The 26,310-nt window shown below is 35.8% G+C and overlaps 1 protein-coding gene across 1 annotated transcript; it reads right to left on the reverse strand.

Annotated features, from left to right (window-relative positions):
• Positions 1-208: 208 nt before the first annotated feature.
• LOC131034884 (disease resistance protein Roq1) lies at positions 209-25,207 on the reverse strand. The gene is made up of 5 exons (XM_059212112.1): positions 24,483-25,207; positions 24,056-24,163; positions 1,219-2,344; positions 815-1,126; positions 209-721 (listed from the first exon to the last, which is right to left on the reverse strand). The coding sequence occupies exons 1-5, from the start codon at positions 25,019-25,021 to the stop codon at positions 272-274; spliced, it is 2,535 nt and encodes an 844-aa protein (XP_059068095.1). The 5' UTR covers positions 25,022-25,207; the 3' UTR covers positions 209-271.
• Between the last annotated feature and the right edge of the window lie 1,103 nt (positions 25,208-26,310).

Raw genomic sequence — 26,310 nt, forward strand, 5'->3', positions numbered from 1 at the left:
TATTAAATTTGTACAATTTCATTAAGAAACCCCAAAAATTGACAAAATATAATTATGCGAGATCTGAACTGGTGAATAACTTAGTATTGTATTCATCAAATGTTGCATATTTATGCAACCTGTGAGATAACTACCTGCCTATAAATCTGCTAAACAGATTGACAACACAGTGATAAAGATTGATAGCAACGGACCAAAGAGACTCATAGAAAGGAATATATACAAAACTTTGATAGAAACTCAGAACTGAATCGAATGAACAACTTTCGAATCATGCACGAAAATAATGTTCATTGGAAGGGTAATATTCTAATACTACATAATGCTGTAATGGATGGAGAATCGAATGAACAACTTTCGAATCATGCACGAAAATAAATATAAATATATAGTTGGGTAGCAATTTCCATAGTTCATAAAATGTACTATAAGAATCATGTAACATCTTTAACATGATGCAATGACACAAATTAAGGCGTTGCAGATTTGCCAACTCGCCGAAATTATTAGGCAGAGATGACAACTTATGACACGCTGTTATCTCCAGGTGCTCCAGCGATTGGAGATAACAAAAGTCTTGTGGAAGGTCGATCAATGTATTACATATAACATTATCATCTATTATTATCTTTCTCAAATTCTTGAGATGTCCTATTGACCTCGGAAATTCCCGCAAACTGTCGCACCCCGACATGACCAACTCTCTTAGCTGCAAAGGAGCCTACGGCCAATTCACGATACAGTTAACATAGTCCATATATGAAAAAATATGTATAACAAAAACATTTAAAGAACCATGAAGCAGAGTACTTACATCCGCCTCTCGTTCCCACAAGCCTTCTAAGCTCCGAGCATTGAAAAGTTCCAAAACTCTTAATTTTTTCAATGAAAGCCACGATGGAAGATTTTTGTGCTCAAATTCTTCGCACTGAAGCCAGACAAGTTCTCTTGATATTTCAACTTGATCCTGATTAATAAAATCTCCATTACCAACAAAAATTTTCAATCCAAGGGAGCAGAGCGTGAGACAACGCTCTCCCAGGCTTGTGTGTATTAGGATATTCCCTTGCCGAAGGTAACAATTTTCACCAATTGCGTTTACCAATCCTCGGATTTGTATTGCTTCCTGAATATTCAAAAGAAACAATAAGTAGCATTTTAGTCCTGGTTCCTATGCCATGATTAATAAAGCCATGAATGAATGCACTGACAAGTTACCTGTTGAGAGTGAATCTTGATAGACTGCTGTGGAGACCAAAGTCGGTAGGGTGACTGTCGGTTTGCAATTTCTCTACCCAGATCCCTCAAGTGATCGTGCATTCTTATGTAATCATCATCCGTCACCTCATAGAATCGTCTACCGCACCCATAGAATCTTCTAACGCCCTCTCCCACCTCAACAAGACACTTATTGAAAAGCCTTTCCCAACCAAGAAGACCACTCCACCCTGATCCCTCCCATACTGCAATGGCCACATTTTTCCTCTCTCCAATAAAAAAACACGCTATATCCAAGAACATTTCTTTCTCTTCATCGTCAAGGGCATCATAGCTGACATTGAGCCTCAATTTGATTTCGTCCGGCAATATTCTGGACAATTTATGTAATAGAGACTGCCAATAGTTTTTGTCGAATATGCCATAGAGCTGTGCCCCTAAGACCTTAAGCGACAAAGGCAGACCTTTGCAAGCATTTAAGAACTCCTCAACGAGATCCTCGAATCCCGCCAGTGGGGAGTGCTGTAAGAACGCATGCCAACAAAACAGCTCCTTGGCATGAATGGCACTGAGAGCTTCCATTTGATAAATGGCAGAGATGCCCCATGCTTTAAGAACATTCAACTCCCGTGTGGTAACGACAATCAAACTTCCTTGTCCAAGACTCTCCCGTGCTGGCAACAGAGCATCAAGTTGATCTGTATGATCCACATCATCTAAAATGATAAGGACGGATACAGATCTCAAACGGCTTTGAAGGATCCCTTTACCTTCATCTACATGGTCAAATGATTCGCTTTCGACACCAAGGTCCTTCATAAGCTTTTTCTGCTTCTCAACCAGCAGACCTTTCCCTGCAGCATCTCGAAGATCGAAAAGAAAACTTGCCCTATCCATGTCCGAGCGTTTGTTGGTAAAGATTTTCTTTGCAAGAGTGGTTTTACCAGAGCCACCCAGACCCCATATTCCAACAATTTTTATCGAGCCATCGGATTGAAATGCAATTTTGTCAAAGTTCAGCACAGCTTCATCTACACCCACCGGATGCTTGGCAACCTCAAACAATACCTTGTTCGTTTCTTTCAACACACAATTCACCACATTCTTCACCACCCTCTGCTCGTCCCTGAACACGTAAAAAGCTAGTCAATAAATTGAACAAATTAGGAATTTCAAAAAGAAAAGAATCGTGCATCCTATTAATTTGACTGTCATCAAAGCTTATCAAGCAATTTGTTAGTGACTATTTCTTTTTTGATTTCTAAAGGTTGCCCCTCATAGAGAACAGGGATTCTTGTGTTGCTGGTTTTAACCACAAATGCCAATTCCGCCAAATGCCACACTTGTATAATATTTGCAAACATACTTCCCGAAAGATTTAATATGATGGAAACCAGAGATTTAACTAGCAAATGAATTCTACAAGTTTGCACAACAGCAACGACAAAAAAATCCAGCAATGAAGATTCAACTTATATTTGCAACTCAAAATCCCTAACTGGAATACAACGACGGTTCATTGGGCTCAATCAAATGTAATCTTATTAGATATAATGATTACAAGGCATTCACAAAATGGATCAGTTGAAAGGATGCATCAAGTAGATATGTTGAGAAAGCATTAGAAAGTCATGAGCAGATGCATTTAGCTACTATAAAAACTAATCCCTTAATAGACTTTGCTAGCATCCTCTTTGCCTGCACCAAAGTGGAAATTTTTGGAATGCGGTATGGACATCCATCAAAACCTTTGAATACCTTTACAAGGTGGAGAACTCAAATTAGTCCTGTATCTGACCACTAATCTACATGAAGGCAGTGTTTGCTTCTCCAATAATGTCAGAAATTTTATTGTCACACTTTGTCATCTAATACATATTCAGAGCATACATTGTTGATACATATTTGGAATACTTTTGGGCATTTCCCAACTTTTCATGCATCTATATGTTTGAAACGATGATTATGAACCTAGGAGTTTCATTCAAGTCTCTGAAAACACTAGAATGGCCATTCAAGTGAAAGTCTCTGAAAACCCTTCTATTGCTACTATTTTTTTTTACATTCACAAGTGCCAACTTATTTAAACAAACTTCTCAATCTAACTTAGAAATGACAACTTCTTGATTTCTTCAATTGCCTTAGTGGTGATAATTCTAAACCACCACTTATTCTTGCACTTAAAGGTAGTAAGCTCCTGAGGTCAAGATTCCCATTAGACCTAGACTTAAGCCTCAAGGGTTCATTCCAAATGACCTTGCCTATGTATCCCTTCGAGGTAAGTCAAAGGCTACATAGTTCGTTCTGAGTGTCAGAGGGAGTTCATTGTCTCCTCTTCTATAAGTGATTTGATATCTCTTTAAACCAAGACTATTTATCAAATTAGTCCAATAATAATAAAGCATTAACCAATTGCCATCAAGTAACGTACAAAGATACTGGATTACTTAAGGGTAATATTCTTTCACAATTTCCAATTCCATAAAGAGTGATTTGAGCCTACTTCCCATAAACACATGGGACTAGGTCGTACACATCACACACATGATTACTAGCTTTGGCTTATGTCACACATATACAAAGTGACTAGCTCTAGCATACATCCCATATTCATAAAAGCTAGCTTCAATAAACATCTCTCGAAATAGAGACTAGCTTCAATAGCCATCACGTACCTAGTGACTAGCATTTACACAGTGAGGAACTAACATATCCATAAAAACTAGCTACCTCTTGCTCATAGTGCATCCTAGATAAAAGAAATTTCAGTGCACTGTGCACTACACCATGGGACACATTCTTTTTCCAATCTTTTGCACCAACAAGCAAAAAGAGCAAGGTTCGATGTATCTCATACTACGCTGAGTGTCTATCCTTGTCCTAACAAAGACAAGTAGACCATTTCCACCTCAAGTTATGCCCAAAGCTCTACAATGAGATTGGTCCAATTATTACCTACCTATTCTTCATTAGAAATTATCTTCCTTGTAGTCCATCGGACTACGAAGCAACAAGGACATTCATCACCGACATGTAATTGGCCCCCGGGCCTACATGCTCCTGGTAGAATCTGTCCAATTATCCTAGGTCATCACGAGTATCCCTTGTCTTCATGCAACTAGTGGAATCCATCTATTAACTAGGTGGTATGACTAACAGTCTATCGACATAGTATGCTCCTTGACTACAATCAATCTCGGGCGAATAAGCTAATCTTAAGAGGGTTATAGGATTTATCCTTATGTGATCACCTTGGATAGAGTGGATTTGTCTATGCTAGAGGAATACTATCCTCTACCTATGCCCTCGTAGGGTCCTACCTCCATCCGTTGTCGTAAAAGTTAGCACATGTACTTAGCTTAGCACTATAATTGGAAGAGAGGTTCTTAATTCAGAACAAATAGATCGTAATTGACTGATCTAGGAGTATACACAAAGTCTTATGGTCTAAGATAAAATCATACAATTGTATGAGATCACTTGGAAACAACTAGTAGCTTAGAAACTACATTCAATTTTATATAGATTCTATTCTTACATATTTTTAAAATAATGTTGATAACTTATTCAAATTTTTACATCAAGTTGCCTAACTTTATTTTTCTGAATTTCCATTGCCACTTAAGTGTAAGTAAGTTAAGTAGTGCAACAACTTCCTACACTAACCTTGAGAGGAGGGTAATGCACAAATTTTAGAGATCATTATAATAGTTCCAAAAACTTAACAAAAATAAACATAAATAACATTCATACCACAACACAATGATTTATGTGGGAAAAACCCTTTTGAGAGAAAAACACCACACTCCAAAAGCCGCCCAATATATTATTCAAAAATCAATAATAGATTACAATATAATTACAAAGAAAACTCTTCATAGGAGTACCACCAACCAGAGATTTAGAGGTAACTCAATAGCTATAAGACTCTTACACACGACCTCTATCTCATGCACCTCATATATAGGAGATACAATACAAGAAACCGTCAATTGGTATTACAAAACCATGGGCTAAACTCACCCAAAAAAGTGTAGTTGACCTTATCTCCTATCTAGATGCCCTATGAAGTGTCAAAATAAACATCAACATGTGTACCTCCCTTTTACAACTCATTTATGTGTCTGTTACATTTTTATATTTCCTATTTTAGGAGTACAAACTAGAGGTCATAACTTGTGAACCAGGTGTCCAATTGACGAATCATTTGAAGCACCAGAAATCTTGCAAAGTTCTCTATCACGTCATAACCCTCTATACTAGTTACCTCTACATTTTAGGGTATTTCAAAGTGTCTAAAGTCCTAAAAAATGAATATAAACCTTTCATTTCAACTTTCAAAAACGAAAACTTTAATATCTTCAAAACTAGCTATGATTCTGCAATAAAAATTTACTGCCATGCTTATCTAGCCAATCTGAAGCTTTGGGGAGAATTTTGTACCATTTCATTGCTCAAACAAAAAATTACTATTATTAGTAACCTTATGTAAACACAAGGTTGAGACACCATTTTCCCAACATTGAGGGCTTGTCTGGCACACCATGATCTTGCACACATTCATTAGATGAGATAATACCTTGCCTGAGGGTGAAACTTTATATGTAAAGTGGAGATATTTATGAATGTAATTCAATAAGTTAAAGGTTGTAGATGGTAAAAAAAAACTCCTTAATCACATTCCATCCCCCCGAGCATTAAGTCAAGCTTTAAACTATTTGGATATAATATTGATTATCAAATGGAAGTAACACCATCTTGCCTATATTTAGATTTGATTCTAGTACAAGCACTCCCTTTTAATCCCAACCTATCAGTTATTTATCTAATTATGTGTTTTTTTTAAAGAACCTAAGCAACTTTTACTAATAAGCTATGTGTTTTGTGCATGTCCTAGAAATGATTTGACTAAAACAGTTCTTTATTACTGAATGTGATTCCTTTGGAACTGGTATTGGGGATATTTTCATGCAAGAAGAAAGAACCTTATCATTTGAGAGTTGTCAACTTATTGGTCATAATATATCAAAATTTTCTTGTGAGGAAATTTTGGGGTGTAGGGTTATGGTTGTGTGAAATCAAAAAATGGTAGCTAGGTAGATTCTTACAATTCTAAGGGTCTTCCTCCTTTTGACTATCATAACCTTCTTTCTTAGATCAATAACTCTACTCTCTTAAATAATGAAATAGTCTTTCCAAGGCATTGGGATATGATTTTGAGGGCATATATAGGAATAGTAAGGAAAATATGGTGGTTGGAATCTCATTTAAGAAAAATGATGAACAAGCTCTATCTTTTTCTCTTTCTATTCCTACACCCAAATACAACATGCCAAGAATAGTTCTAGGATCTACCTACTTATTTAATTTTCTAGAAACTTCAATGGGATGCAACAACAATCCAAAAATACACATGTTAGGGGGATATTTATCTTAAGATACAAGAATTAAGTATATCTTTGCAAGTTCACATCTATCCCTCAAAGCCTATAAATCTTAAAGAAATTTTCATACCTCTCATATTATTGGTCATTCCAGATTCCTCAAGACGAACATAAAATATTAAAGGACTCAAGTAGGACATCTAGTCTTGTGTGTTTGTGTGAAACATGCCAACATATGAAGAGTGAAATAATTAAGTCACCTTGCACATTGCATCTTCTCCCTATATTAGTAGATGACGAGCTAATATTTTATTGACTTCATTGAGTGCCTACCCAAGTCCTAGGGTAAACTCATTATTTGAGTGTTTGTTGGAGGTTGGAGGTCTCACTATTGTGTATTACATCATCCTTTCATTAGGTTTTCCAAATTTTTAGTGATCAAATTTACCAAGTTGGCTTGGTAGTGTACAATAAATATTGTGACCAATATTAAAACACCTACAATAATGAAAAGAAAGTCTCCCATAATGTAGATGTCCAAACTAGATACAATAAACAAATTTAAAATTAATATATGCTAGAAGATTTATGGATGTGTCCAAGTCAACAAGAATGTGAGAAAAGGTCATGTAAAAGAAACTAGAAGAGTCTTTATTTTTTATTGAGAAACTGCCCATGTAATTACCAAGTTCTTGAAAGCATAAATCAAACTAGAATTGGAGTAAAAGACCATTAAGATGAACCAATATATAGTATAATAGTAAATTATTAGATAGTGAGATTAAAAGTAGGATGTCATGGTTTAAGCATGTGGATAAATACTAGCTCAAATTCTAGAGATAATTATAAATAATATTATAATTTATCTTCACATTACACAATGAAAAACTACAAGCACACAACTAAATTACAATATTACCTTTCATAATGGGCTACTAGAAACTAGTGATTTGCTTGTACAAATATAGAAGGATTGACAATAGATAGTTACATTTTTCAATTAATACATTTAAGAACAAGAAATATTTTCTTTCAATTAATTAAAATTTAGCATAACTAAAATTCTAGGACAAGGGATTTACAAGGCACATCAGAGAGGTTTAACCTTGTGGGTGATTACATTCTCATCACATAAAACCCTAGCATGAATGTTAGTAGCACTTGAAGAAGCAAGCTTCTTGTTGAAAGTTCCAAGATTAGATAGTAAGTCTTAGAGACGGGAAGGAATGACATCCATGTTTCCCATATTATAAATCCCATTATAATCAAAAGTAAATATTTTTATGACAGGCTCATGGAAATTAAATACACCTTATCCTAAATGTGGACAAGGTTGTCAACATCCTTAAATGAATGTTATACCTAGAAGGGAGGGCATTGTGAATTTCATGAGCTAAATCATATTGTGAATTCTCAGCTCCAATGCAAATAACTTTTTGTTTTCTTTTTTCTAGAATAACACCCTTCCTTACTACCCTAATCAAGCTTACCATTGGTGAATTTTCATTATCGAACCATGCAAATTTATTTTGCAAGCCCTAATTCTAAGAATTTTTAAAAGGCCACATTTCAAAATAAAAAATAATAATTGAACTTTAATTCCAATTCAATCTAATGATTTTACACAATATTTGATAGTGTAGAGTAGCTTAAATATCTTTACATTATATCCAGTCTAAATAAGCATTCTTATGGAAGTTTTGCCTTGGAAAGGGACTCTACCAAGACATACCTAGAAGATGGAAAACAATCTTATATATGTGGTTTTTGTTATATTTTTGGGGATTTTATTTTTATAAGTCCTTTAGAATTTGATTTTTATTTAAACAATTACAATTAAAAAGTTGTGAATTAATATTAAATACCAAAATTTTAATATCTTAAATAATCATTCACTTTTATTTATGTTAATTATTAAAAATTAGCTATTATAAATTGTGAGTTTTTTTATTGGAATTATAATTTGTGAGTTATTGATTTTTATAACAAGATTTATAACTTCTACTAATAGGCTATGTGTTTTGTGCATGTTTTATAACAAGATTTATTATTTGTGTTTTTTTTAAAGAACCTAAGCAACTTTTACTAATAGGCTATGTGTTTTGTGCATGTCCTAGAAATAATTTGACTAAAACAGTTCTTTATTACTGAATGTGATTCCTTTGGAACTGGTATTGGGGATATTTTCATGCAAGAAGGAAGAACCTTATCATTTGAGAGTTGTCAACTTATTGGTCATAAAATATCAAAATTTTCTTGGGAGGAAATGTTGGGGTGTAGGGTTATGGTTGTGTGAAATCAAACAATGGTAGCTAGGTAGATTCTTACAATTCTAAGGGTCTTCCTCCTTTTGACTATCATAACCTTCTTTCTTAGATCAATGACTTTACTCTCTTAAATAATGAAATCATCTTTCCAAGGCATTGGGATATGATTTTGAGGGCATTTATAAGAATAGTAAGGAAAATATGGTGGTTGGCATCTCATTCAAGAAAATGATGAACAAGCTCTATCTTTTTCTCTTTCTATTCCTACACCCAAATACACCATGCCAAGAATAGTTCTAAGATCTACCTACTTATTTCATTTTTGAGAAACTTCAATGGGATGCAACAACAATCCAAAAATACACTTGTCAGGGGATATTTATCTTAAGATACAAGAATTAAGTATATCTTTGCAAGTTCACATCTATCCCTCAAAGCTTATAAATATTAAAGAAATTTCCACACCTCTCATAATATTGGTCATTCCAGATTCCTCATGAAGAGCATAAAATATTAAAGGACTCAAGTAGGACATCTAATCTTGTGTGATTGTGTGAAACATGCCAACATATGAAGAGTGAAATGATTAAGCCACCTTGCACATTGCATCTTCTCCCTATATTAGTAGATGATGAGCTAATATTTTATTGGCTTCATTGAGTGCCTACCCAAGTCCTAGGGTAAACTCATTATTTGAGTGCTTTTTGTAGGTTGGAGGTCTCACTATTGTGTATTACATCGTCCTTTCATTAGGTTTTCCAAATTTTTAGTGATCAAATTTACCAAGTTGGCTTGCTAGTGTACAATAAATATTGCGACCAATATTAAAATACCTACAATAATGAAAAGGAAGTCTCCCATAATGTAGATGTCCAAACTAGCTACAATAAACAAATTTTAAACTAATATATGCTAGAAGATTTATGCATTTGTCCAAGTCAACAAGAATGTGAGAAAAGGTCATGTAAAAAAAACTAGAAGAGTCTTTATTTTTTATTGAGAAACTGTCTATGTAATTATCAATTTCTTGAAAGCATAAATCAAACTATAATTGGAGTAAAAGACCATTAAGGTGAACCCATATATTGTTGGGATCTAAGAACACTGCGAGGGGGGTTGAATCAGTGTTCTTCTGGAATGAACAGTTTTCAACTTTCTACACCATGCAAGTATGTACCGGTGAAAAAATAAGCATATAACAAGAAGCAAATAAACCATCCACATAAATGAACACCATAACACATAGAATTTATACGTGGAAAACCTCAATGAGGAAAAACCACGGTGGGATTTGTGACCCACAATATCACTTCACTGGCCATATGAAAAGATATTACATAAAACGAGGGCCTGCACTTGCAGGAAGGCACACTAGCTAGAGCATATTGTTCATCACTAAAGAGTCTCACTAACTACAAGCTTTCTGCCAAAGTAGATTACTGAAAATGAACTCAGGAATGCATCTTCTGTGCTAGATAGAGTTCTGGTTCTAGTTCTTCTCTATACTAGTTCACAGTCTTGAACTATTACCAGTATTGTTTCTCCTCTAAGAGTGCTTTCCTAGCTATCCATAGATCATTTCATGATATAATATTCACATACAAAAATGATATCCATAGATATAATTCGCATCATAGTTCTGCTATACTTGAATACCTATTACATCATAATCTCATTCACATCCTTATTTTTCTTATTACAAAATTGACCTAGCAGACTGACTTATATACCTATTACATATGATATGCCTTATGTCAGCTTACAATGCATTTACAAAAGATATTCAATTTCGGCTTTGATAATAATTGCAAAATGATTTACTAAATAAATCTTCCTTGATGTCGGCTTCCTTGAAGTATTGATGCCGGTGTCGGTGTAGCCTTGAATGCTTCCAATGTTGGTATCTGTTGGTATATGCCTCCTAGTGCCAGTTTGAGACTTCCATCAGATCTTGTTGCCTTCCATCTAATCTTGTTGCCATCAATGACAACAAAATGAATCTAATGAGTGTCAATTGCTAACAATCTCCCCCTTTGGCATTGATGGCAACACTCATGTGAAAAATGGATTCCCTGTCGGTGTGCTCCTCCTAAGAAACACACTTCATCTGATAGCATATTACCTGATATTTTTCACATATGTACATACTCCCCCTTTGACATTAATGCCAAATACCGGTGAAAGAATAAAGAATGAATAGAATACTGTTAGAGTCACTCGAACCTAGTCATCTTCAGGATTTCTGGGTATGCCTTTTGTAGCAACTGAAGATATGTGTGCCAACCTGATTTGAAAGTATCAGATACTTATGCAAGTCCACTGAGTAAGTGGGCAAGTGATTCCTTCTCCTAGGTATCTACCGGTGTTGGTTTTGCTATCATATCCATGCATTCTCTCTTGTGAACACCCAATGAGTAAAGTCTTGGACTTACCAAACCTCTTAAATTTCTTGCTCTCCTCATTATTTTATCTTTCTCCTTCTCAAAAGAAAAAACTTGGTTCTCCGAGGATAAAATTTGTGCATCAACAAATGTAGTTAGTATAGTCAGCCCATCAAAAGAATTAGCAATAGTAGCCATTTTGTCATATAATTCTTTCAATCTGCCATCTACATTTGTTGTTAGACTTCCTATATTACAACATACTCTATAAATCTTAGTGCATTATTTCAAACAAACCTCAATAGAGATAATTTTTTCCTCTATCTTCTTCTTCCCAGTTTCTATGAGCTGATCAAAAGTTGCTCTTTTCGCAGCAGAGAAACTGTCCAAAGCCTATCGGTTTGCAATCTATCTTAGTGATTGATAGTTATTTGATATGTGCTCTATTAAGGTTTTGAGCTTACCGGAAGAGCTTGCTCCATCCTCAATCTAACAGTTAGGTATTATTCTGTGTAATACAAAGACCAATTGATCAATTAACCTTTTATCTACAGTTCATTCTTTTAGCAATTTCTGAGTGGCCAACATCATTAGTTCTATTGAACTTAACTCAGAAACTAATTTCTTCTCGACCTGAGAAGTGTCAATTGCCAAAACTCTTGCCGGGGAATCTGTTTTGCCTGTTGGTATAGACTCAGCTAATTTAATCTTGTCCATCTCAACCTCTTTTGCACTGGTGTCTTCCCCACTTGGTGCAGTATCGGTTACTACCGGTGGAGTATTATCCATAGTGTTTCCAGTGCCATGTACACTCTCTTGCTCAAAATTGGTTTGTGTCGGTATAAACTATACACTCTTTGTAACTGTCGGTTGTGGTTGTGTGCCTGTAATTACAACCAGTTGTGATTGTGTCAAAATTGGAGTAGAATTGCCCAAAATACCCTTTGCTTTTGATTTGTCAAGAATTGTGGGGAATGTTGCCTTTGCAAATTCTTCCAGAGATGTGACAAAGTTTGGGTTTTTCTGAAAGAATTTTGTCCACCCCTTACTTGTCTCATTTACTACCTCATTTACTCTACCCATCATAAGGCTTATCTATCGGTTTTTAGTACTAAAAATTGTCCTATTAGCAGTATCTATACATCTTTTCATCTCTTCATTATTTATAGTGCCACATTGTTCCAAAAGTGCAACTTCCTTTATTTCCCTGTCCCTCTTGATAGCATCAAGTCTCTTAGGTTCAAGTTTATTGTATAGGGATAAAGGTATCTCTTTCAAAATTTCTACTAAGGCCTTCTTATAGATGTCTATATACAATAAAATAGCTTCTTCTAACTCATTTTGCTCACTTTCTTCAAAATTTTCATAATACTTTGATATGTTCTTTAATATCCCATCTTTTGTAACTTCGTCAATAATTTCAGCATAGGTCATTGTTGTCTTACCAGTTCCGGTATCATCACCCTTCTTCTTTTTGCTTGTGGTAGCCGGTATGACTAGTTTCCTCTTCTGCATAGGCTTCCTTACTGATGGTGGAGGTGTAGTAGGCTGAGCTGCCTTTCTGACAAGTCTCCTTGGTTCTGCCTTTTGTTGCTCTATCGGTGGTTTTACCACATTCTTCCTTTGTACCCTTCTGAAGGTCAGAGGCTCATTATCCTCAGGGTCAGAGTCATAAGTGATTGGGAAAATGTGTGCTTGGAACTTCTTTACTTCTTTAGTAGCAACCTCTGCTGGTTTGACAGCCTGTTTAGATTTTGAACCTAGCTGAGTGTCTATCTTGTAAATCACATCTTGCACATATGTAGACATTTTCTCTATTTTCTTCTCTCTTCTTTTTCTGTTAAAACCTATTTTCACTTCAAGAGCCTTTTCTCCTGTTGTATCGAAGTGCTTTGTTTTGTCATCCAAAGGGGCATCTAACAGTACCTTTGCATATACTTCAAAGATCTCATCATCTACCTCATATCCAAGCTCAGTGATCCAGATTTGCCTGGGTTCAACTGCTTCCATGAGTGTTTCATCAGTTTTCACCATGAAACATATGTCAGTGGAATACTTCACCACAATGTTCTTTGAGATTCTTTCCCTTTGCCTCATGTTCTCCTAAAATTTCATGAAGTAACCCCAAAGCTTCTCATCTCTTTCGGTACCAAGACCGATGATAGCTTCTTTGATTTTCATACCTTCCAGTATGTCATGAGCCCATTGCTTCTTTCCTAAACCAGGTAGCTCATCAGGAAATAAAGCATTAAACAAACAATTAAGTTTCCATATCTGAATGTGCCTTTCTTGGTTCCTTTGACCTTTTTAAGGTTTAGCATTAACTCACTCCTCATCCATTCACATAAGTCATACTTCACATTATTTCTTAGCATTTGATATGCAGCATGAATGCATGAACTTGAAAGAGAATTCAATCGATTAGATTGAGTTACCTTATATCCTATGATCATGCTTGCAAATTTTATGTATGTGTCGGTGATTGTGCTTATCCTCACTGATCTGTTATCCAGTGTAGAACCTGTGAGTTTCTGAACCTCTATGTTGGAAATTTTCTTACCATGTTCTTGTCCAACCCTAGATAAGTCGGTGGAAGCTTGAATAGATTCCTTCGTGATCATATAGGGTCTTTCTAACCAAATGAATTCATTGTGAACCCCGCTCAGAACATATATGATAACTTCGTCCTTAAAATCTGATAAATACAGAATACCGGTTAACCCTAGATCCTCAATTGCCTTAAACTCTGGTTTGATATTTCTGGTGTCTCCCAGTATCACTGGTTGATACATGCTTTTGATGTCTTTGGTGCCCAAATCCTCAAGAGTGCAATGAATGTATGCCCTTACATCTTCAACATATATTACTCCGTCAGGAACCCTAGAAAATGCTCACGTAGAGTCTTCCATCTTCGCAATTTCGGGAACCTCCTTAAAGATTGGCCTTAACCTATCCTTGACTTCGATGATTATCGAATTTGCAATAAAAGTAGGAGCTGAAGATCCAGATGCCATTTCAAAAAATACCTGATTGAATGCCGGTGAAAGATTTGAGTGCTTCAGATAACTTCTCTAAATCCTCTCTCAATGCTTTGCTCGCTCTTAGTTCGCCTTTACTTCACTTTGATTGCTTGAATGCTCGGTGAGTGAAAATGAATTCACTTACCCTCTTTTATTAGCGAATAAAACCCTAATTTTCTGTCATTAATGCTTCACCAACAACCCTATGGATGTTGGTTTCATAGTTATGTGTCGGGGTAACCTTCATCAATGATGAACACGGTTCTCCAGATTTCTTTCCAGATCTCCTTAGATCTCTTCCGGGGTAATATGAAAAATTTATCAGTGACTTTACCAACCTCTAAGGCTTATGCCTCAATTATCGGTGGAATTTTCTATCGGTGGAGGAATACCCTATTCTACCAATGGATATACCGGTATAGATCCATGTCCACTTTGTTCTTCATTAGCAGTACCGAAGCTTTCACCTTGTACAAATCCAAGTCCTCTAGAATCATCAATCTGTCTTTGTCTTTTCAGTAAGTCATCCTACTGTGCAACACTAATCCTAAACTTTTCTTTATATTCACTTGCAGTAGTCAGATCATCTCTCAGAGTAGTTATTTGCCTTTCAAGTTCTTGTTCATTATTTTAGGAGTGTGCCAAATCAGTTCTCAATAGATTATTCTCATGAGTCATTATTCCACATTCATCAAACTTGTTCTTCAGAGATAAAACAAGATTATCTTCTTTCTTCTTTCTATCTTCAATATATTTTGATAACCTCATGGTCAAATCTTGCATTTCATTCTTCATGAGCATATTTGCTTGACTTAGTTTCTGACATTGTTCCTTAAGAGCATTCTTTTCCTCATCATCCAATTCTTGCAAAAGTTCTTTCCTTTTGGCTTGAGTAGCTAACAACCTTTCTTGCAAATAGAAATCAATTCATTTGCAGAATTCAACTCTTCTTGCAATTTCAAGTTCTTCATCCTTTCAGCATCATAATCCTCAAGAGCCATCTCAGGTTGTTTCTCCATAGCCATGTTCAAAGATTCTGGTTTCAGGATCTTTCTCAAGCTGTTAAACTTTTTCGGAGGTACCAGGCTCTGATGCCAATTGTTGGGATCTAAGAACACTGAGAGGGGGGGGGGGGGGGGGGGGTGAATTAGTGTTCTTTCAGAATGAACAATTTTTAACTTTCTACACCATGCAAGTATGCATCTGTAAACAAATAAGCATATAACAAGAAGCAAATAAACCATCCACATAAATGAACACCATAACACATAGAATTTATTTGTGGAAAACCTCAACGAGGAAAAACCACGGTGGGATTTGTGACCGACAATATTAGTTCACTAGCCATATGAAAAGATATTACATAAAATAGGGCCTGCACTTGCAAGAAGGCACACTACCTAGAGCATACTACTCATCACTAAAGAGCCTCACTGACTACAAGCTTTCTGCCAAAGTAGATTACTAAAAATGAACTCAAGAATGCATTTGCTATGCTAGATAGAATTCTGGTTTTGGTTCTACTCTGTGTCGATTCACAGTCTTCAACTATTAGCGGTATTGCTTCTCCTCCAAGAGTGCTTTCCTAGTTATCTATAGATCATTGCATGATATAATGTTCGCATACAAAAATGCTCTCCATACATATAATTCGCATCACAGTTCTTCTATACTTGATCACCTATTACATCATAATCTCATTCGCATCCTTATTTTTCTTATTACAAAATTGACCTAGCAGACTGACTTATATACCTATTACATATGATATGCCTTATGTCGGCTTACAATGCATTTACAAAAGATATTCAATGTCGGCCTCGATAATAATTACAAAATGATTTACTAAATAAATCTTCCTTGAAGTATTGATGTCGATGTCGGTGTAGCCCTGAATGCTTCCAATGTCGGCATCTACTGATATATGCCTCCTAGAGCCGATTTGAGACTTCCATCAAATCTTGTTTCCTTCTATCTCATCTTGTTGCCATCAATGACAACAAAATGAATTCAATGAGTGTCAATTGCCAACATATATAGTATAATAGTAAATGATTAGATAGTGAGATTCAAAGTAGGATTTCATGGTTTAAGCATGTGCATAAACACTAGCTCAAACTCTAGAGATAATTGTAAATAATAATATAATTTATCTTCACATTACACAATGAAAAACTACAAGCACACAACTAAATTACAATATTACCTTTCATAATGGGCTACTAGAAACTAGTTATCTGCGTGTACAAATATAGAAGGATTGATAATAGATAGTTGCATTTTCCAATTAATCCATTTAAAAACAAGAAATATTTTCTTTCAATTAATTAAAATTTAGCATAACTAAAATTCTAGGACAAGGGATTTACAAGGCACATCAGAGAGGTTTAACCTTGTGGGTGATTACATTCTCATCACATAAAACTCTAGGATGAATGTTAGTAGCACTTGAAGAAGCAAGCTTCTTGTTGATAGTTCCAAGCTTAGATAGTAAGTCTTAGAGACAAGAAGGATTGACATCCATGTTTTCCCATATTATAAATCCCATTATAATCAAAAGTAAATATTTTTATGACAGGCTCATGGAAATTAAATACACCTTATCCTAAATGTGGACAAGGTTGTCAACATCCTTAAATGAATGTTATACCTAGAAGGGAGGGCATTGTGAATTTGCATGAGCTAAATCATATTGTGAATTATTAGCTCCAATGCAAATAACTTTTTGTTTTCTTTTTTCTAGAATAACACCCTTCCTTACTACCCTAATCAAGCTTACCATTGGTGAATTTTCATCATCGAACCATGCGAATTTATTTTGCAAGCCCTAATTCTAAGAATTTTTAAAAGTGGCCACATTTCAAAATAAAAAATAATAATTGAACTTTAATTCCAATTCAATATAATGATTTCACACAATATTTGATAGTGTAGAGTAGCTTAAATATCTTTACATTATATCCAGTCTAAATAAGAAAACTTCTTATGGAATTTTTACCTTGGAAAGGGATTGTACCAAGAGATACCTAGAAGATGGAAAACAATCTTATATATGTGGTTTTTGTTATATTTTTGGGGATTTTATTTTTATTAGTCCTCTAGAATTTGATTTTTATTTAAACAATTACAATATAGTTACAATTAAAAAGTGGTGAATTAATATTAAATACCAAAATTTTAATAGCGTAAATAATCATTCACTTTTATCTATGTTAATTATTAAAAATTAGCTATTATAAATTGTGAGTTTTTTTATTGGAATTATAATTTGTGAGTTATTGATTTTTATAACAAGATTTATAACTACTTTGTAATATGTATTGGTTATCTAAATATCCATATACTTTTAAGCATCAATTATTTATGTCACATGTAGATAACACAAACAAAATAAAATTTAAAACTCACAAAATAAAATTATAATTATCATTTATATTTGTACAATTATATTGAGTACTCAATCTTACACGTGGATCACCAAAATCTCCTTTTTTCTATAACACCTACTTTATTATCTTTTTATAAATGTCAATATTTATGAAATCACCCTATCTAGGGGAAAGGACCCAGTAGTCGTGCACCCTAACTTCAGGCTTCTCAAAATCCTACTTGAAAATTTCGAATCACTCCGATTTTTTTACAGCAGCTTACTTGGCAAGTCCCCTGCTTATAACTAAGGTTTCAGGGCCACATCATCAAATATGATGCCACATCAGCATGCTTTTTGCCAAGGTGTCCAAAACAGCCCCAAAAAAAAGTGAGACCAATAGGCGTGCAAAAGAGACCCCAATAGTTGTGCAACCGATGTGGCATCACCTGATTGGTTACTTTTTACAATATTAGTACATTTCTTAACAACTATTGGTACATTTCCTAACAACTGTTGGTACATTTCCTAACAAAAATTGATATTTTTTGTTTCAAACAATAGGTTTTATTTGTTCAATTTTTGGAACAAAAGGTATCAACAACCCTCACAACAATTGGAACATGCTCAACTACTGGGTCCTTTCCCCTATATAATTTAAAACTTTTAAAAACTATCAATCAGTAATCACATAATGTGACTTCATTAATTCATAATTCTGAATAAAAAATATTTACTCCTAATTTTTATAATAAAAAATTAAATTCCATTTTTATAAAATTACAATTACTTTATTTATTTCACCACTCATTACCTTTCGAAAAGCTGATGTAAAGCCTTTACTATGCTGCCCTCTTCGCCCACCACTAACCATGCCTCTTCCACTTTTGCCAACAAGGTGTATAAGTAAATTTGTTGTTGCATTGAGTGAAGCCAGGGGGAACCTTGTGTGAAAACACCCACCCATGCCCATTTTCCTTCACCCAATTCCGTATCAAAAGATCTTGAATATCTTGATTCAATAAAGAATCTTTCTTTAATAAAGACGCAATTACCAAAGTTGGAATTACCAAAGTCAATAATGAAACATATTAGAATGGCATTGACATTGGCGGAACTCTCGGGCCTCTTCAATTTCACGGAACCTCCACCTTCTTCCACGTGAGAATAGTCAACAACAGAGAGATTTGGCAATTTTTCAAAGAATTTCTTCAGCGACCCCACATCAATTACTGCCCTCGTGCATATCATCACATCCCTTGGCCATTTCTGCACAAAATCAAATTACTCGATAATAATAATAATAAATAGACTATCATGTTTATATTTCAGCTACATTCTAATATGTTGACTTTCATATTTCTATTTCAGCTATATACTATACCTGTATCTTACTGATATATGGTTTCACATCTGATCTGTCGCTTGTAACGACTACTACCCTCTCCAATCTCTTGCACTGCTCCAGGTTCACTCCAGACACCACATTCTGCTGGGTATGTACTTCCAACTTCTCCAGTGATATCAAATTTTCTAAACCTTCTACCCTCTTCAATTTGTGGTCATCTTTCAAATCAATTTCTTTTAGAGAAGTGATTCCAGAAAGACTTGGAAGCACCTCCAGCTCTGAACATCTACTTATCTCCAGCTTCTTCAGTGAAGTTAAGCCCTCAAAACTTGCAGGAAGCCTGTTTAATTCTCGACAGTCAGTGATGGTCACTGTCTCCAGCGATCTCAGAGCTTGTAAACCTGTAATGTCCTTCAAGACACTACAGTCTCTAACAACTATGTTCTTCAATGTTGCTGGCAGGGTTGGTAAACACTTCACTCCTGACGCCTCTATAACCAAATCTTTTAAACAATTAAGATGCTCGAGAGAATCCGACAAAGCTTCCAACCTCTTACACCAAATGATTTCAAGTCTAGTCAAAGAGGGCGAATTTGCAACAGAGCTTGGCAATACTTGCAAGAACTGACTCCCTATCTCCAAGTCGGTTAACTTGGTTAGCTGAAAGATGTTAGGTGGCAGTTCCTTCAAGCTGGTTCCTCTTAAATAGAGCTTTGTCAAGGGAGAAACTCCTGGGAGGCGCAACTCTTCCAATTTATCACAATGATTGAGATTCAAATACCTGAGCTTTGTCATGTTCTCCAAAACATGTGACTCCGAGTTGTTGATGACCTCACCGCATGCCTTTAAATTAAGATGTTCCAGGAGTGTCAGATTCTTAAAAGAATCTAATAACACCTTCAACCTGATGCAATAATCCAAATTCAGGTGTTGCAGATTTGTCAGCTTCTTAAAAGAATCCGGTAACATCTTTAACATGATGCAATGACACAAATTAAGGCGTTGCAGATTTGCCAACTCGCCGAAATTATTAGGCAAAGATGACAACTTATGACACGCTGTTATCTCCAGGTGCTCCAGCGATTGGAGATAACAAAAGTCTTGTGGAAGGTCGATCAATGTATTACATATACCATTATCATCTATTATTATCTTTTTCAAATTCTTGAGATGTCCTATTGACCTCGGAAATTCCCGCAAACTGTCGCACCCCGACATGACCAACTCTCTTAGCTGCAAAGGAGCCTACGGCCAATTCACGATACAGTTAACATAGTCCATATATGAAAAAATATGTATAACAAAAATATTTAAAGAACCATGAAGCAGAGTACTTACATCCGCCTCTCGTTCCCACAAACCTTCTAAGCTCCGAGCATTGAAAAGTTCCAAAACTCTTAATTTTTTCAATGAAAGCCACGATGGAAGATTTTTGTGCTCAAATTCTTCGCACTGAAGCCAGACTAGTTCTCTTGATATTTCGACTTGATCCTGATTAATAAAATCTCCATTACCAACAAAAATTTTCAATCAAAGGGAGCAGAGCGTGAGACAACGCTCTCCCAGGCTTGTGTGTATTAGGATATTCCCTTGCTGAAGGTAACAATTTTCACCAATTGCGTTTACCAATCCTCGGATTTGTATTGCTTCCTGAATATTCAAAAGAAAAAATAAGTAACATTTTAGTCCTGGTTCCTATGCCATGATTAATAAAGCCATGAATTAATCGACTGACAAGTTACCTGTTGAGAGTGAATCTTGATAGACTGCTGTGGAGACCAAAGTCGGTACGGTGACCGTCCATTTGCAACTTCCCTGCCCAAATCCCTCAAGTGATCATGCATTCTTATTCTCTCACCACCATTCACCCAAATCATTCTTCCTATATCACCATCCTCTACCTCAACAAGACACTTATTGAAAAGCCTTTCCCAACCATGAAGACCACTCCACCCTGATCCCTCCCATACTGCAATGGCCACACTTTTCCTCTCTCCAATAAAGAAACACGCTATATCTAAGAACATTTCTTTCTCTTCATCGTCAAGGGCATCATAGCTCACTTTGAGCCTCGAGTTGATGTCGGCCGGCAATATTCTGGAAATTTTATCTAATTGAGACAGCCAATAATCTTTGCGCGATCTGCCATATAGCTGTGCCCCTAAGACCTTGAGTGACAAAGGCAGGCCTTTAGAAACATTTAAGAACTTCTCAACAAGATCCTCGAATCCTGACAGTGGAGAAGGTTGTAAGAATGCATGCCAACAAAAGAGCTGCTTGGCATGAGTGGCATTGAGAGGTCTCATTTCATAAATGGCAGAGATACCCCACGCTATAAGAACATCTAACTCGCGTGTGGTAACAACAATCAAACTTCCTTGTCCAAGACTCTCCCGTGCTGGCAACAGAGCATCAAGTTGATCTGTATGATCCACATCATCTAAAATGATAAGGACAGATACAGATCTCAAACGGCTTTGAAGGATCCCTTTACCTTCATCTACATGGTCAAATGACTCGCTTTCGACACTAAGGTCCTTCATAAGCTTTTTCTGCCTCTCAACCAGCAGACCTTCCCCTGCAGCATCTCGAAGATCGAAAAGAAAACTTGCCCTATCCATGCCCGAGCATTTGTTGTTAAAGATTCTCTTTGCCAGGGTGGTTTTGCCAGAGCCACCCAGACCCCATATTCCAACAATTTTTATCGAGCCATCGGATTGAAATGCAATTTTGTCAAAGTTCAGCACAGCTTCATCTACACCCACCGGATGCTTGGCAACCTCAAACAATACCTTGTTCGTTTCTTTTCAACACACAATTCACCACATTCTTCACCGCCCTCTGCTCGTCCCTGAACACGTAAAACGCTAGTCAATAAATTGAACAAATTAGGAATTTCAAAAAAAAAAGAATCGTGCATGCTATTAATTTGACTGTCATCAAAGCTTATCAAGCAATTTGTTAGTGACTATTTCTTTTTTGATTTCTAAAGGTTGCCCCTCATAGAGGACAGGGATTCTTGTGTTGCTGGTTTTAACCACAAATGCCAATTCCGCCAAATGCCACACTTGTATAATATTTGCAAACATACTTCCCGAAAGATTTAATATGATGGAAACCAGAGATTTAACTAGCAAATGAATTCTACAAGTTTGCACAACAGCAACGACAAAAAAATCCAGCAATGAAGATTCAACTTATATTTGCAACTCAAAATCCCTAACTGGAATACAACGACGGTTCATTGGGCTCAATCAAATGTAATCTTATTAGATATAATGATTACAAGGCATTCACAAAATGGATCAGTTGAAAGGATGCATCAAGTAGATATGTTGAGAAAGCTTTAGAAAGTCATGAGCAGATGCATTTAGCTACTATAAAAACTAATCCCTTAATAGACTTTGCTAGCATCCTCTTTGCCTGCACCAAAGTGGAAATTTTTGGAATGCGGTATGGACATCGATCAAAACCTTTGAATACCTTTACAAGGTGGAGAACTCAAATTAGTCCTGTATCTGACCACTAATCTACATGAAGGCAGTGTTTGCTTCTCCAATAATGTCAGAAATTTTATTGTCACACTTTGTCATCTAATACATTATCAGAGCATACATTGTTGATACATATTTGGAATACTTTTGGGCATTTCCCAACTTTTCATGCATCTATATGTTTGGAACGATGATTATGAGCCTAGGAGTTTCATTCAAGTCTCTGAAAACACTAGAATGGCCATCAAGTGAAAGCTGTGATAAGGCTGCTTCTATGCAAATTAAAATTTCTAATTTTCTCTATATCTTCTTTTCCTGGGTCAAGGAGGAAAGACCAAATGTCTCCACCTTTGATACAGACCAGTTCGATATTTTCTATTCCATGGGGGTAAAAATGCCTAAGCACTCGTTTTTTTAGCTAGCAGATTTTGAAGGGGTGGATGCAGAAACATATTCGATCAAACACAGAAACTAAACACACACAAATTGTATTGTGCTGCTGCACAAAGACAGATTTTATTGCTTGCATTAGACGCGTTACATTTGCCTCTATTTATAGAGGGCTTAGAACAATGCAGAAGTCTCTGGAATTTCTCACGTTTTCTTTCCAGACTCTTCTTATCACCTAGACTCTTCTATCACCGACACTTCTTAAATGGAGAGTATTTAATGGTGAATACTGACCAGTAGGATAATTAAATGTTGTCGGTGGAGTTGGAGGCTGGTAGAAAAGACTGAGATTATTGATGTGGGCGGAAGGATACTTGAAAAATTATGTTTCAGGACAACAAAAGACTGAATTCCATGACTATTTTAAAGAGTATTGTTATAATACCACTTATTATATATCTATAAATGTCACCTTTTATGACATTGTATGATTAAGAAGCCTCACGCTTCATTGATCTTCCAATTAGTAAGAACATAGTATTAGCGGAAAAATATTTCGGCAGGGCTAATGAATGCTAATGCTTCACGGGATTAGGCTGATACTGCTAAAAATTGAGGTGGACAGAAACAAAGAAAGCAGACAAAAGAGTAATGGTAATGGAATATTTATATAGGATAAAGTAGCGAGCGAACTGCATAATAAAGAGAGAGTGAATAATATTTTTCTTCTAAAAGTGCAAGTAAGAAATAATAAAATCTTCATAAAATATGAAATTAGCAAGCTAAGCGCACTAGATCTGGGGAGAATTTTGTGGTTAAAGCACTGCTAGAAACACCAATAAAATTCATCAATTTACCTTAAAACATTATAATATATTTGTTTCTTCCACCGACTTGCTTGTTAATTCATTTGGGCAAGGAATCATTTTGCATTGCAGATGATTCTCTTTTACTTGGGTATTGTTAGCTTTTTCCCTCATCTCTCTGGTTTTTTCTAATTTCACAATCAAAACAGTTGGTTTTTTCTAATTTCACAATCAAAACAGCTATATCTGACAAACCAAATTGATGAAAGACTTCACTGAATACCGATTCATATAAAAAACAAATGGACAAGAAACCCCCCCAAAAGACGTAAGGAAAATTTGATAAGGTAAATGCAGGAGGAATATTATTTTATACTTACTCCTGATTGTTAATAATGTGGCCGGTGAAAAAGGAGGCTTTGTGGAGTGCCCATTTCCAGTGTTGAAGCTGTTCTGAGCTGTATCTTCTCTTCTTTTCATGCTGCTCACTGAAGAAGTGGAAGCATCAACAAGAAAAAATGAACAAACTAAGAATAAAAAGGGTCCAAATGCATGCTAGTGAAGATTTGGAAAGATAAACAGGGAGGCAAGCTTTGCACCTAAAAAGTGTCTAACATATTAACTATTAGTGATGTTGGCAATCGAAAATGAAATGATTTCAAGTGCCCGTTTCAATACATGACTCACAGTATTGCTAAACAGGAGAACAACAGTGAAGAATAAATTGAACACAAATCTATTTTATGTAACAAAAAGAAGGACGCAAAAAAACATTGAGAATATTTGATGATAGTATTTGAGGTGTACCTGCTTTTCATTTCATACTTAGACAAGGCTTCTGCATACCTTCCTTTTCCTTTTATCGCCCATCTTAAAGTAGCCGGATCGACATGATAGAAAATGGGGATAAATTTAGTGCCAGTTTCTAACATAAATGCCAACTCCGCTAAACACCAGGGGGACTCCGCATAATGCTCAGAAAAAATAGCTATATGGAGTGACGCACTACGCATTGCTTCTTCTAGAGCTCTAGGAAAGAAATCCCCAGGCTTTAGCTCATCTTTATCTAAAAATACCCTCAGTCCAGTAGCATCTAAAGATCTGTAGATACTGTTTGCTATCTTATGTTTGGCATCTCCTCCATGATGATTTATGAAGATATCATAAGGCAGCCGTTTCCTTCTGGATGAGGATTCCGCAGAAGTACAAACAGAATCAGGTGGGGCTATTATTAAGCCATCAAAAACACTTACTTGTTGGCCGGATGCAACAGGATCACGTTCATCAGAAGCATTTCGAGGAACATGCTTGGGTTGTCCCGCAGTGTTAGAAGAAGAAGCTACCATTAGTTACAGATTCAAACAAACAAGAATGCTCGTAAAAGTAGCTTGGTGTTTCAAATGCTACAGAGTCTCAACCTATAACTATAAATTGAGGCAGACGGAAACAAGGAAAACAAATGATACAGGTATGCCTGAAAGACAAAAGGCCGTAGTGCAGAGCACACGGAATTGAACTTCATACCAACAAAGAAAAGCCAGCAGAGGATTGAGTGGATAAGATTTGTGGCGTAAAAGCGAAGGTGTACAAAACCATCTTTTTCCCTTTCACCGACTTTGCCCACTAAACCACGTGAAAGGCCGTGTACGAGTCTATTTCGTAATAAAATAGTCGAGTACGGGGAAGCCCTGCTTGAAAAGGTCAAATACCTATTCTTGGGAAAACAAAAGTGTTGTAACGTCACAATTGTTAAAATATCATATATCAAATAAGAGTTTCAATGTGTCAAGTTTGTGTGGATTGCATAATGATTTGGATTTGGGGAGAGGATCCAGTAGTTGTGCCCCTTAACTTTGCGCTTCTCAAAATCTTACGTGGAAATTTCAAAACACTCCGATTTTTAACAGCAGCTTATTAAGCAGGTTTCTCAAAATCTTACGTGGAAATTTCAAAACTCCGATTTTTAACAGCAGCTTATTAAGCAAGTCCCCTGCTTATAACTAAGGTTTCAGGGCCACATCATCAAATATGATGCCACATCAGCATGCTTTTTGTCAAGGTGTCCAAAACAACCCAAAGAAAAAAGTGAGACCAATAGGTGTGCAAAAGGGCCCCAATACTTGTGCAGCTGATGTGGCATCATATGATTGGTTATTTTTCACAACAAATGGTATATTTCTTTCAATTATTGGTACTTATCATACAACTATTGGTGCAATGTTGTACAAAAGTTGGACATCAAATCAAGGTATTAAACCAACAACTTCTATCATAAGAATTGGAACGCGCTCAACTACTGGATCCTTTCCCCTAGTCTTAAGGTTTGATAGCAATAGCATATTATAATGATTAGTTTCGAAAACAAGAAAGGAAAGTTAGAGTAGACAATCAAAAGTAGAGAAGAAACTGTAACAAACCAAACACTTAAACTAGAAATCAAGAAAACTAAACATAGAACAAATGGTGAATTCATAGAGGCATTTTTTGAATAGGTCAAAAAAGCAACAAGAGTATAACATAGAAGAGAGTAAGTACCTCATTTGAGGAAGGTGTGAGTGTTTGGTTTGTGAAGTCATATCTTAATTGTCTATTGCAAAATAATTTTTTTTATACAAAATAGTAATTGACTAATGTC

The sequence above is a fragment of the Cryptomeria japonica genome, chromosome 10, assembly GCF_030272615.1.
Source record: "Cryptomeria japonica chromosome 10, Sugi_1.0, whole genome shotgun sequence".
In the NCBI taxonomy this organism is placed as follows: Eukaryota; Viridiplantae; Streptophyta; class Pinopsida; order Cupressales; family Cupressaceae; genus Cryptomeria; species Cryptomeria japonica.

Excerpts from the sequence above, each read along its gene's own strand:
- LOC131034884 (XM_059212112.1), bottom strand. The coding sequence starts at position 25,021 with ATGGTAGCTTCTTCTTCTAACACTGCGGGACAACCCAAGCATGTTCCT. Across the intron at positions 2,345-24,055 it reads CACATTATTAACAATCAGGA|GGACGAGCAGAGGGTGGTGA; the intron begins GTAAGTATAAAA and ends TTACGTGTTCAG. Across the intron at positions 722-814 it reads TGTGGGAACGAGAGGCGGAT|GCTCCTTTGCAGCTAAGAGA; the intron begins GTAAGTACTCTG and ends AATTGGCCGTAG.